Below are 13,305 nucleotides of genomic sequence, written 5' to 3'. Positions count from 1 at the left end.
TGTTTATGCTGGCAGTTATATTCTCTTTTTCTGTTCTCTCCATATCTCAAATCTTTAATTTTTTTTGGCCGCCCGCCACTTTATAAAGAAAATGCAGTCAAACGTGGCAAACATAAAATATAAACATATTATATAGGCCTACATAATAATTTAAAAACTACCCTGTTTAACGCTTCTTCCGAGTAAAGTAGCTACTCTCTAATACAGTACACCATATTTGCTTGACGAATTCAAGACAAGCACGTAATACTGTCAATGGCTTTTTCGCTTTTTTTTACTAATATTGGTTCTGCGTGCTTGCCGTAGTCGAGTATAAAGTGACTTTTAACCGGAAGTTCCACCCCTTTTCATCCCCTCTCTGGCAGACTGAGTGAGTTTCACATTTTCACGTAAACAAAGTCACAATTTCAATCACCGTCCATCTTCTTTAACACAAATACTTACACACCCGTTTCTGTTACCACACAAATATTCTGTTTGTGAGGTAGATGACGAGATAATTATTTGCTTTTCAAGACTTTTATTGACTGTGTTCTAGCCGATAAAGTGACCCTGTTTTTCGCTGTCCTTCCGCAGCTTGCAGTCCGCTGACACGGCAGCATGGTAAGGGTTTCTTCTTGTTTTAGTTTGTATAAACATAAGTTAACATAGCTTGTAATCTGATACAGTTTTACATGGGCATGTAATGTGTAATGCGTGTTTTCTGTTTGGTACAATCATCGGTATATAGACTTAAAAGCTGTTAGCATGTGGGGTTAGCATTAGCTTTATGCTGCTCGTAGGCTCACTCGGCTGCAGTCGGTTGAATGATGCGTTCACGTCCTTGTAGTAGTGTCCTCAAATGAAAAGGCTTTGACGTTTCAAAAGCTAAGAGTCATAGCTGCACTGATGGCGATCCTTAATTACTTGACGTCACCCTTGTGTTCCCGTCACTGTTGGTGACATTGACGGGAGATGTTTCTACCGTCAGCAAGAAGTCCAGCCATCTCAGGCTGATGTGCCCGTGATGCATTCACACTTGCAAGAGCAATGATGGACCAAGTGCTGAGTTTCGATTCCTCACAGAAACGCCAGTTCCACCGGTCCACTAACATCAACCAGCATTTCATCCTTAGTTTGTGTTAAATTGTGATGCACTGTCAGAGTGATAATTGTCTGCTTTGTTTTTCCACTTGTAGCCTCGTAAGATAGAAGAAATCAAAGATTTCCTGCTGACAGCCAGGAGGAAGGATGCCAAGTGTAAGTTCAGCTGTAGCCATGTTATCTGCCTGTTAAACTTTTATTGAAATACGTGTAATATTAAAGTGACACGTCCCTTCATTCTGTGGATCTGCAGTTCTCTGATTTTCAAGGGAAAAAATGATTATTTCTGTTATTAATCTACTGATAAATTCCATGATTATTTCCAGAATATTAAGTCCAAAACCCAGCAGCAAATCCTTTTCTTTAAGTGGAAACCGTGGGGGAGAGAGACCCCGTAATTATGTATTGATTACTGCAATATTGCTAATGTAGTTGCTGATGGTCAACTTAACTGCAGTACCTAATCAGTGCAATTCCTATGTACACCTTATAAAGAAATTAGAAGTTTCAGTAATAGACACACTTGCCATTTATCCTGAATAATTGTGACACTGAGTCTTTTGGTCAGTGTAAGCTGAACAAGGAAAATTAAGACATGTCATATATCTAGCAGGAAACTGAACTGAGTTGAATATGAACATAGTGTTGTTTTTCTCCAGCCGTAAAGATCAAGAAGAACAAGGACAATGTTAAGTTCAAGGTGCGCTGCAGCAGGTACCTGTACACCCTGGTCATCACAGACAAGGAGAAGGCTGAGAAGCTCAAACAGTCCCTGCCCCCAGGTCAGTATGAGCAACATGTCAGCTTTAGAACTTCTGTGGAGAGCTGTGGTTCAAACTTTGATATATTGAAGGGATTCTGCATCTAAATGAGTTAGAAGTTTGTATCATTTATGGATGTAGTTAAAGGTACCCTGTGGCACGGAGCAAGGCTCCCTGTGATGTTTTACCAGCACATACATGCCACAGGCACAGATAGCAGTGTGGCAATAATACAATAACCCAACCTGATGTCAATAAATTAATGAAAGGCAGGCTCCAGAGCATACATAAGAGCCATAGCAGATGTTTTATAATGTATGGAAATACATTCAACATGCTTGTTGGATTTTTGGGTAAAACCAAATGTTTAAACTGTTTACAATGAAAGCTCAGCTGTGTTCTGTTAATAATATGAAGAGTTCATGGGGGCTGTATAGTCCTCAAGGAAAAATTGCTGTCACTTCAAACAATGGACAATACTACCAAGAAATGTTACATGTGGAGCAGAGCTAATGTTGTTTTAATGGTGTACACCAGTGAAACTGGCAGCAGCAACAACATAAAAATAATGTAAATGTGACTTCAAATGTTAAGAGAATAGTCTCATCACAACATGTGGCAAAAAATTGTTCATTCGAGATCTCAGAACTGTTCAGTTTCAAAATAATCACAAGGGCTATGGACATGCACTATATTGTGAGGATAGACACAAGGTACATAGTGTACAGTGGGTTATGCTCTGTAGTTTGTGTATGAACTGAATGTTGTTGCTGTTATGATGGTCGGTTGTTAAATTGCTCTTTTTTTTGTAAGCTTGTGTTCACTGGCTAAAACATAATTTGTCACTGGTTTGACAGCAAGAATATTGTGTTGTGCACTAAATGGTTTTACTACAAACTGAGGGCAAATGATTGTTTGTAGTTGTAGTAACAAGGGATTCTCAAGCATGTTAGGCTGTCACCACTACAATTGCACCTTTAGTGCCAGTGAATGTTTTCTAACTTGTGGTCTTTTCTTTGAACAGGTCTGGCTGTGAAGGAGCTGAAGTAAACCCCTGATGTACAGATGATTGTAATAAAAATGAGAAAACTGAGCTTGTCTGGTTTTGTGTCCACTGTTTCTTGTCATGATGCACAGAAAGTGTTCAGTCTCTTCTGGTTAGTGTCTAACAGCCCTGTTAAAGTCGGACATGTCAGGGTGAGTTGATACACGTCCACAATGTTAGGTGAGGTATAAGCAAACTGAAAATGGTGCTAAGGGCACTGCCCTCAATTCCAAATAAACTGTGAAGTAAAACCCAAATCTGAAATTTGGATTAGGGTTAATTTCCTACCAGCATTTAAATATCCTGGAAACGGTTTCTGAAGCTTCTTTACCTTGTAGGTATCTTAGCATCCTAATTTTAACCTGCATTAACGGTGGCATAGTGAACCTATATGCTTGGTCTAGTGCTGAATGTTTATCAAACTTTTACATATGTAAACATGGTTTGGCTTTTTTTTTTTTTTTTTTTTTTAGTAAAAACCTTCTAGTAAATTCATTCAGATGTCAAGTAAAGTGGATGTTCAGCATATTTACATCCAGCACTACAGAAAAGTGTGTAATTAGAGACCAAAGCTAATCAACAGCAGGTGAAGCTTGTTATATGAAGCATGTTTCCCCTCGTGCAGCATCTCACACACACACACACAGGCTTGAAATACATCATTAGTTTAATGTGTCGTCTACAATGGGAGTGTTGCCCCTGGACTCTGATCGCTGCTTGTAGTCGTCTCAGTTGCGCACTAGGTGGCAGCGCAGTAGCAAAGTCCACAGAGAGACTAAATAAAATAGAATGACACTTAAATGTCAGGATGGGCGTACACAGTGAGTATTTGTATTCATTTATCAGCTGGACTTCAGAGAAGGACTGACTTTCAAACTATACAGGAGCGTCTTTGCACGCTCCCTTTTCTCATGTCCGGAGCCTACTATCAATGCGCGTTCCCGCTGGTGACTGTGCCGTGTGCGCTTGGCGCAGCTGTCGGTCGGATGGTTGGTGAGCTACCTCAGAGTCCACACAGGCTCGGAGACATGGGCGCACTGTGATTACTCCTTTCGTTAAAAAAAGAACCTTTGTCGGACTTTGCAACAGCACTACAGTGTCTGCAGGACTCATCCGGTCTCATGTGTGGCTGAGTGTTTCCCTAAACGAGCATGTTTTTATCTCTGCCTTTGTTTGATATGACACTGGATTAGAATCTCCGGCAGTGGACTAAACTGCCCGCTTTGGTACAGAGAGGCTAATTTAGTCTGTAGCCCAACTTTTTCTCGGGGCAGGGATGTCTTCGGCTCCGGCGGATTACACTGCGCCGTGGTGGACTTACTGGCTTCACAATTTTCCACATATCAACCTGAGATTTCAGCCCATTGACAATAACTTCCAGCCTGAAGAGGAGAACTACCAGCAGGTCAGTGGACAATGAGTTGTGCTTAATAAAACTGGGACACAGTATGCCCATAGGGCTGCGCAGTATGAGTTTCACTGTAGTGAATTTTTAATGGCATAACAGTGTATGATTTAATGTTATGCCTTTAATTAATTATGACGTATGCATAAGTTGTAGGGTGCTTATTGTTATCATTCCCTTTTATATGTTCAGCTCTGAATTGTATTTTGTGTTATAGAGAGAAGAAATGGTCCATTAGGTCCTGCAGTCCAGTTAAGCTGAAGAGTTGGACACATTTATTAGGAGCAGCATGCAGCTCCATACATCAGAGAACAAATGGGCTGTTGGTGCTGTCTGCTTTTGGTTTATATTTTAGGGTTCTTTTTAAAGGCAGAGCAAAACGATATTACACCACTGAGTCATACGCTTTATTCTAGAAGTTTAATTTGCCAGTAGAGAACATGCATATCTTGTAAATATGCTACGGTTGGGCTTCATAAAAATGTTCATTTACTTTTAAGTGGGACCACTGAGTTGGCTTTGGAGAGGCAGAGGGCATCAGGAAGCACACTCCTGGGTGAATGTTGGTATGCACGTGAGTTGAAGTGGGTCCCGTCTGACTCCAGAGGTGGCCACAGGGCTGCTTCCCACCACTTCAGAATAGGTTGGGATCAGCTGTTAGATGACTAATGACCTGCTTGGGAACACGTCACATTCTGTGAATGTTTTATTATTTCACTGTTTAATTTTTCAGAGTTACAGCTTCGCCTCTGTCAGTGCACATACTTGCGTCATGCTGAGAAGAGATGATGTTTAACTTTGTTGCTGCGCAGTCATCTCCAGACTGGGACCTTCAAGGGCCCCAGGTAGTCAGAGAGGGGCCTCACAAAGATGTGGAAATGTTTAACAATGTGACAGTTACACAGCTACATAAACTTGTTTTATTGTAGAAGAAACATGTACAAGCTCAATGAGAAACTTCCAGAAATCAGTTTAGACTAAAAATACTAATGGAAAAGGATGCCCCCATGCAAAACAAAGAATGATAGCATTATATGTTATGTGTTAGAGTTCTTTGTGATCATTCAGTTCTCTCTTTATTGTCATGGACCACACACAAATCTGGGAAAAGTGAAGGAGATTTTTTTTTTTCTTCTTATGTTGCTGTTTCCGCTCTTAGTTAAACTGTTGAACTAGACTTAAAGCTACAGGTGTGGGAAGGGAAGGTGGGGCTCCTCAGCGGGAGAGCCGCACCTTTTTCTGAGACAACTGTCATCTGCAGGCAGTCAGTCAGGTCTGGGAAACCCCTGTCAATACAAACACCGATCCCTCCTGTTCTCTCTAACCTCTGTTTCTGTTTCTTTCATGGCCTGGTCTCTAGAACACATTTCTATAAAGCACCAAAGCTAATGAGACAATATCAAGCTAAAGCCAAAGCTTTTCAGGCCATTGCGCTTGCTATCCTTTGTGTACTATCAAGCTTAGTTCTGATCACCACCTCCTGAATTAGTAGCAGAGATAATGTGCAGTGTATGCAATAAAGGGATAAAGAATTGGAAAAATGGGCCCCTAGATGTACTTGTATAATTGTTAAGTTGTGACTTCTATTTGCAATATATTGAGGGCTAGTGTTAATGCTGCTAATGAGTCATATCCTCACTTGAATATGGTCAGCATATGTTGTTGGTGCCAGTATGGCAGTAATAGCATGTAAACATTGCACATTTAACCCTCTCCACCTGAGCAGTGCTGGTATAAGGCTGGGTGTGTTGTTAGAAAGCTTCCTGATGTCACTGTTCTGGCACATTCATGGCACATCTGGCTCTCCAAAGCTTAGCAAACACTGCAGTTTTTTGAACTTTTAGGACAGGTTCTAAAGCACCAGTATCTGCAGACTGATTATTATAAGGGTGTTTTCACTTTTTTAACTTAGATTGATGATTTGGCAGAAGTAAAAGTTTTGGTCTTGTGATTGATGACTTGTATTGGATGACTTGTATTTCAGAATCATCCCAAGAGCCAAAGGTTATTCATTTTGGCCTTTCAGTTGCACAGTTATTCCTTATTGAATTTGGATATGTTTTGTCAAGTGGAAATTCCAAAAAATTGCCTCGGGCTTGAGGGGTTAAGGGAATGTGCTTGTTGTGCCTTGTTTACTGTTGCTGTGGTATTAAATAAAATGTTATCCAGTTTGTTTTGGCGCTGGATGAATTAGATGAATTGCAATTGATATTTTGTTTAATTAAAAAAATTAAGATTTATAGTGAAGATGTGTAATATATAGAAAGATTCTTTAGTGCGCCGCTGCAGCTGAGCCATGCCTTTAACTCGGCCACATGCTTTGTCAGAGGAATTGTAATTGACTAGTTGTACTGTAAGCAGTCCTGGTGAATTCTGCTGTCTCTGGGCCATTGAATGTGGTGGAATGTAAGGGGCCGTGATTGTTCACTGTGTTTTGTCTGCATTGTTGGGTGTCTGTGTGTCTATGTGTGTCTGTGCATGTGTGTGTTTGTATGTGGTAGGTTTCTTCCTCTCTGCTTGACACTGCTGTTGTCAGCTGAATCATGTGACCGCAGTTCAATACGCATGCTGTTCCTCTGTCTTACAGTCACAGATTTTGGCCATGATTTGGATGCACATGCTCCTGCTCACTCAGTCCTCACTAGCCATTTGTTCAGTTGTTGTGTTCAGTTGTGTGTTTGTGTGTGGAGACAGACACCATGCATTGTCAGCAGGTCTAAGTCCTTCTGACTTCACATTTCCTGGTTTTTGATCCAGACAAGTTTGTGCCTCACACTATCTGTGTCTATCAAGGTCCTCATACCCATCCAGCTAAAAGACTGATATTATCCAAGCAGTCATGATCACCACATACTGGGAAATTTGTACTAATAACAAAAAGTATTACTACAGAAGGCTTGAACTCTGATATTTAATTCAGAAATTAAAAACACACACAAAAAAGAACATCTGTGCTTCAGTTTGCTTTAACTGTGGCATGTTTATTTTGCATGTTTCAGTCTTTTGGTCTGAGCCAGCAGGTGATGTTTTTGCTATTATTGGGCCAGTCACATCAAAGGCTGTTAAGCTGTTAGCTCAACTTTTCATAAAGACTGGAAACACTTCCAGCAGAGGACTCTAGTCAAACACATAATCCCCCATAAAAATGCAAGTGTACATTTATTTTTTTTAGTCTGTTTTTGTTCCGATTCAACAAACCAACCATAGCATGTTAATTAGACATATTTTGTTACCTTCAAAGACAGAGCCAGGCCAGCGTTTTCATTTATTTCCACTCTATATGTTTATCTAAGCTAACCAGCTTCCAGCTGCATCTTCAATACTTTTGTCCTAATTTCAGCATTAGCTGTAGTTGAGTCATTACTTTAAAGATGGTGATCATATACTTAATGTATAATTGGCCGTGTTGTGTATTCTTGCTGCCCAAACAGTCATCTTGGTCAGGGAGCTTAGTAAACATTGTGTCTTCTCTATTAAAAAGACTAGGAAAGGATTTTGAAACAAAAATAATTGCTACTTTAACTGTGGACACCAAGGTAGATTTCAATTTCTGTAATAGTGTAATTACAGATGATAAAAGAACATCTGTTGCCAGCACAGGGCAGCAAAAGCTTTTTCGTAATAGCAGCATTTGTCCGGGACAACACAACATCCACTTTTATGTTTCAGCACTGATCATTTTAATGTCCAGCTCAGGTAACTTTCTATTGAAAGCTTTTATCTTCCTATTACTCTGGCCTCAAATGTTATGGGATAAATGAACAACCCACAGACATACATTTCAATTACGAAATCAAACTCACACTCTTAACACGCCTGACCCTTCTGCTTCAGCTGTCTGTTTTACAGAGATTCTGTGAGAACAATGTGCATCCACCTCTCTGTTTTTCCTGTTTTCATGTCTTTGACCTTACCCTTTTTGTTGAGTGATGTTAGACCTCTCTGTGCCAGCTTAAATGGACATGAGGCTATACAGAGGGACTCATGTGGAAGACTAACAGAATTTATGTGAAGTCATGAAAATAAAATGTTTTTTTTTCCTCTTTTAGATAAAACATAATGTCTTCCAAGTGATTCATTGTCTGATTGATTCCAATTACTTTCTACTTAAGTGTAGTTATTGTTTTCTCATTATAATCATACATTTAATATATCCAAGTCTGTGGTCTCAAGTGTTTGATTGCACTTTTGCATCAGCCCATCTTCACATAGTGCAAGCAATTAATTTTACTGATTACAGCAGATTTTACATAAAAACATACATTGCACTGCTGTGTTAACTGTGCTTAGTTTGTCTGATAGAAAATGGAAAATTATGCATGCCAAGGATTGAAAATCCATTATCTGTGCAGCTATCATAGGCACTGATTGCATTGTAAATTTATCAGCTCTTATTGCCGCCACCTCAAAAAAATCAATCTTAAATCTGTTGTTCTTGATTTTCATGCTCCTTGTTCTACCTCAGCCTGTTTGTGTGAATGATTGTATAATCCTATTATTGAAACAGTGATTCACGTCAGCCTCTATAGCCTCCACTATGCCATTTTTACTATGCAGCTATTATTTCTTGTTTGTCTCATGCATAAACGCAGAAAGACACATTTATCGTGTCCCTTCTGGCTCTCCAGAAGGTCATTAACCCCAATCTGTCTTCATAGTTCTTGAAGCCAATGATTAGCACCATGTGACTGGCTAGATGGTAAAGCCAAGGTTTGACTAATAAGTCAGGGTGACAACATTTAAATGGGATATGAGAGCAGTGTCACAGCAGTGTCTGTGCATAGTTCCAGTATTGTGTTTTTGTTTGGTGGCTTCAGTAGGTCAGATCAAATACGTGTTCAGTTGCCAGAGATGCATGAGCTGGGATAAGTAGACTCTCAACCACAGTCCTCTCCAACAGAAACAATGAAAATCAGTCTGCTCTTCCACACAAGCTGGGGGGTTGGGTTTCCTTTGTTGTGGGGGTGTAGCATCAAAATCACAGCACATGACTCCCCTGGGGTGTCAGGGGAGTCATGTGAGGATGTAAAGGAAATAGGAAGAAACCATACTTAGCTAGACTCTATAGACGTCCCTGTAAGCATGGTCAGCACAGAGAAGCAGTTAGTAGAAGGAGATTCACGAAGGTTATGCAGAATAGCAGTAATAAGACAAATGTTTGTCTTTGCCAAAACATTTCAAATCTGCACCTCACAAAGCTCCAGGGACCTTTAGTTTCAAATGGCAAATGTTGAGGGTAACAAGGCAGTGCAGCAGAACAGATTTAAAGGATCCTTTAGCAACAAATCCCTTTCTTCCTGCTTTTTTTTTTCCTCCTCTCATCCATATCCCAAAGGGTCGCTTTGCTGGGACTTAATGGCATCCCAGCTGTGAACATGGGCAGGCCCAGCCGAGTGCACTCTGCTGGAAAGATCAGGTCCCTGGGGTGTTCACCCAAGTGTCAGAGTAGAACAGGCAGCAGCATGGATGAAGACAGTGAGTTGGACTGCTCCACTGATCTGGGGAGATGGGGCATTGCCCTGTAGTGATGCCGTTTTAGCTTGCATTTGTCAAGGCACTTCAGAGCTCTCATTCAACTCTTCCTCTTTCATGTTTTTGAAAAGTTTTATGCAGTTTTTTTAATGTGTCAGGAAAACTTTAAAGGATCCTTGTTATTTCCATGTTTTATCATTTTGCTCGTCTTGAGGAGTATGGAGCGTAATTCTAAAACCTAAATCTGTCGTTTTGGCAGAGCTTTGTTTAGTCTGAGGGAAAATCCCTGATGATGTCACGTTACAAAAGTTGCTATATGAGAATTAAAGCATCTGGAGTTTTTGGAGCTTGACACAAAATTTCTCTCTTGTGAGTCTCCCAACTTTATGGCCGTGCAATAGTAAATAACTGAAATATCTCTTAAAAAGGGGACAGTTCAATAATGTAAAGATTCATCAAAGACTAACTCACTTGCTCACTTGGCTTTGACTTTTAAAGTAGAATTTCCTTCTTGTCTTGTCTTCTTCCTCTAACTGCCCTGACACCCATTTAACCCCGATCATTTTAGAGGAATGTCACTGTCCATTCAGGGTGCAAATACACACATGCACACATGTTCATGAGTGCACACTCTGCCTTCGCACAGCTGTCTGCCACCTGCTGTGGAGCACCCATACTTGTAGAAGACACTTCATTTTGCTTAGCTTGCATTAGCACCACTCCAAGCTTGTGGAATTCCACCGTTACTTGATCGAGTCGTGCTCAGCAGATGCATTGCAACAGCTGGAGGTGCTTTTTGTCTCTATGTATTAATTATAGCCACCACTTTTGTATTCAAAATTGATTTTTAATGAGCACAGAGGAGTGCTTATCAAGAAGTAAGAGGTCAAATGCTCTGGGTAAAACATGTCGTATCCGTTTATAAATGGAATTTCAACTTTTGTAAAGAGTTTTGGCAATAAATCAAGTTGTAAGCACAAAGCTTTAAAATATCTTAAACCCTGAATTATACCTTCCACAGTCACTTTCTTGCATTGACAAAGAAGCACATACAAACAGACAACAGACTGATTCTACTTACTATTGATTTTTGTACCCTTGAAGTCTTGAGTGCATACAGAGGTTTATTCTTCTCTATTTTTCAAATCATCTCCTGTTCAGATCTGAAACGGCTATTGTGTTGTGGTCGGTTATCTTTGTAATGTCTGGGTTTCTTATATTTTCCAGAGGGCTGTATAATAGGCCATTACAGCATCAGTGTTTATCTCACTGTCCCATCTGTGCTGTCATCCTCCCATCAGCTTTCATCATACCTTTGATGGGACTTTGGGGAGTAAATGACTCACGCGATGCCCTCTGGGTCATTTCTGCCCCAGGCTGTTACTGACTGATTATGCGTCTCCCTTTGTCCTATAGATGTATGTTCGCGAGTGTGTGTGTCTATGTGTCTATGTGTAGGCCATTCCTGTTTGTTACATGTTCTCCACACTATTCAGATAGAGGTTGATTCACTGCAGGTTTTTCAAATTAATTGGTGTATCTAATAATAATAATTCGACAGGCTCAGCTAGAAATCCAGGTGTGCAAAGATTTACACATGCCCATGAAGATTCAAAGCTGAAGTCGCTGCCAATATGTACTTTAATCCATAATTAAAACCGGGTATGAGTTGCAGCCATAATTTGATTTCACTGGCAGTACATCATAAAGTACAGGCTAACACAGTATCTATGAGAAACATATGGATGAAGGGTTCCTTTGAAAAATGTTCCTCTTGTGTTAACTTTGCCAAGTTCACCTGTGTGTCATCCTTAAAATTAGCCCATTAGTCATTGTTTGGGGCAGAGCTTTTGGATGATTTGTCTTGTCACCCTCTTGTGCATTCATTTTTGGACATTCAACTATGAGATTCTTAGATTTGCTCACTGTTTGGGGTAAATCCTAGCATTGTGCAACATATCAGCCTCAGGGCAAAGTCATTTACAGTGGGAAACTGGGCCAGGCACTGAGTAATGGAGAGTGTGCCTTAGGTAGCCATGTGGATGAGGTAGCTCTGTCTTTGTCTTTCCATTATGGACAAAACCGCCGGCAAACTTGTGTTTTGCTTTTTTACTCTTTCTTATCCACGCTCTGCTGTTCACTCTCTTCCTTGCCTACAATATTCCTACCATCATTCTCTCACACACTTGATATTTCTCTTTTGACTCCCCCTCTTCTTCCTCCAGATCTCTTGGATTGTCTTTCTGCTCAAGTAGATCTTCATTCCTTTTGTTTCCTGTGTCATTGCCCTCAGGCTGATGCTCACCCCACCCCGTCTACAGGGACAGTTGAGGGGAAACAAAACAGAGTAGACAGCGCAATGTTCCTCTTTAGTTAGGAATGAGTAAGTAAGGTGAATGGTGTTAATATATTGATTCTCCTTTTATGGGAAACTACTTAGACCTAATTCAGGTAGCAGTTAAGTGGTCAGAGCTGCCAGTTTGATTTCACCAAAGACAGACTGTGTGCACACTCTGGTCGGTGAAAGATAAATGGTGTTTTTAAACTTAATGGAAAGCTGGAGTACTTGGAAAATGATGGTTCCAGGGTGAGGATGTTGTAGTGTGTGCAACTATGCATGTACTCTACACTTTCTGTGTGCTTCCTTTGACTGAATGGATTCTACATAATTCAGAAGCCATTATTTTTGCACCCTAGTATAAAGAAAGTACTATAAAAAGTAAAAGTGAAAGACAGAAGGAAAATGGGTGTTGTCTTGGCCATAACTGCTTTAAAACAGCCTTGGAATAAATGTTTCTCTGAAAAAATGTACATTTGTGAGTTTCTTCTTAAGTCCCATGCATTTTATAAATTATATAATTGGAATTGAGGTGGTTAGAGGTCCAAACAGCAAGTAAATTACCACTAATAAATATAAACTGAAGTTTATTGTTCTGATGATCCATGTAAGCCCAGCCAGGTCCCTCAACTCCCTCACATTTTCCTCGCTCACCCTCCTGCCACATTCTTCTCCTTTCTCTGCATTGCCTGGCTGCAGAGGAATCACAAGACAGAGGCACAGCAATTTAAAAAGGCCTGTCACATGCTGCTTAATTCAAATAGGCTGTGATAATTCGCCCTTTCACTCGTCCTCCCTCCCTGTTGCAAGGGCACCAACTAACCTGCATGTTACCATGACAATGAGAGCTGGGCTGGGTGGCCCAGCGTTTGTACGTTCAGCCGGAGTTTCCCCCCTTCTCTCCTTAGTCGAGCAATCTGAGGCCGTCTCCCACCCATCCCCCCACATTCATATTATCCACCTGCGCCCCCACATCTCCATCTCATTTACTGCGTTCACCTCAATTACACCCAGTTTACGCCAACGCTCATCACTGAAAACTCCACCCCTCCTACAGATCAGACGAGGATCTCTTTGTCTCACCTTGCTGCACGCTGCCATCCAACTGTCTGAGCACAGCCATTAACACATATACAGTCCCACCTTTAAAAGTGTGGCACTAAATTTCCACTAATCCCCACACCTATTTTATGGGGCACTG

General features: G+C 40.7%; 2 protein-coding genes across 5 annotated transcripts in view; both read left to right on the top strand.

The window, feature by feature from the left end:
* The first annotated feature begins 322 nt into the window (after positions 1-322).
* rpl38 (ribosomal protein L38) lies at positions 323-2,937 on the top strand. 3 transcript variants are annotated; one of them, XM_026315556.1, is made up of 5 exons: positions 323-370; positions 577-603; positions 1,179-1,239; positions 1,743-1,865; positions 2,869-2,937. In XM_026315556.1, the coding sequence occupies exons 2-5, from the start codon at positions 601-603 to the stop codon at positions 2,892-2,894; spliced, it is 213 nt and encodes a 70-aa protein (XP_026171341.1). In that variant the 5' UTR covers positions 323-370; positions 577-600; the 3' UTR covers positions 2,895-2,937. The 3 variants fall into 3 exon arrangements, with proteins under 3 accessions (XP_026171341.1, XP_026171343.1, XP_026171344.1); XM_026315558.1 differs by having other exon boundaries at positions 364-389; XM_026315559.1 differs by lacking the exon at positions 323-370 and adding an exon at positions 466-484.
* Positions 2,938-4,165: 1,228 nt separating this feature from the next.
* The window catches only part of ttyh2 (tweety family member 2), a 43,897-nt gene continuing 34,757 nt past the window's right edge, over positions 4,166-13,305 (top strand). For both annotated transcript variants that reach the window (XM_026316414.1, XM_026316413.1), the window contains exon 1: positions 4,166-4,294. In XM_026316414.1, coding sequence (XP_026172199.1) covers positions 4,166-4,294 — 129 coding nt within the window. The remainder of the gene's footprint in view (positions 4,295-13,305) is intronic.

Source organism: Mastacembelus armatus, chromosome 19 (genome assembly GCF_900324485.2).
Source record: "Mastacembelus armatus chromosome 19, fMasArm1.2, whole genome shotgun sequence".
NCBI classification, from domain to species: Eukaryota; Metazoa; Chordata; class Actinopteri; order Synbranchiformes; family Mastacembelidae; genus Mastacembelus; species Mastacembelus armatus.
The sequence above is the reverse complement of the archived record's forward strand: the minus strand, read 5'-3'. Positions and strand labels throughout refer to the sequence as shown.

Excerpts from the sequence above, each read along its gene's own strand:
- rpl38 (XM_026315556.1), top strand. Across the intron at positions 1,240-1,742 it reads CAGGAGGAAGGATGCCAAGT|CCGTAAAGATCAAGAAGAAC; the intron begins GTAAGTTCAGCT and ends GTTTTTCTCCAG. Across the intron at positions 1,866-2,868 it reads CAAACAGTCCCTGCCCCCAG|GTCTGGCTGTGAAGGAGCTG; the intron begins GTCAGTATGAGC and ends TTCTTTGAACAG.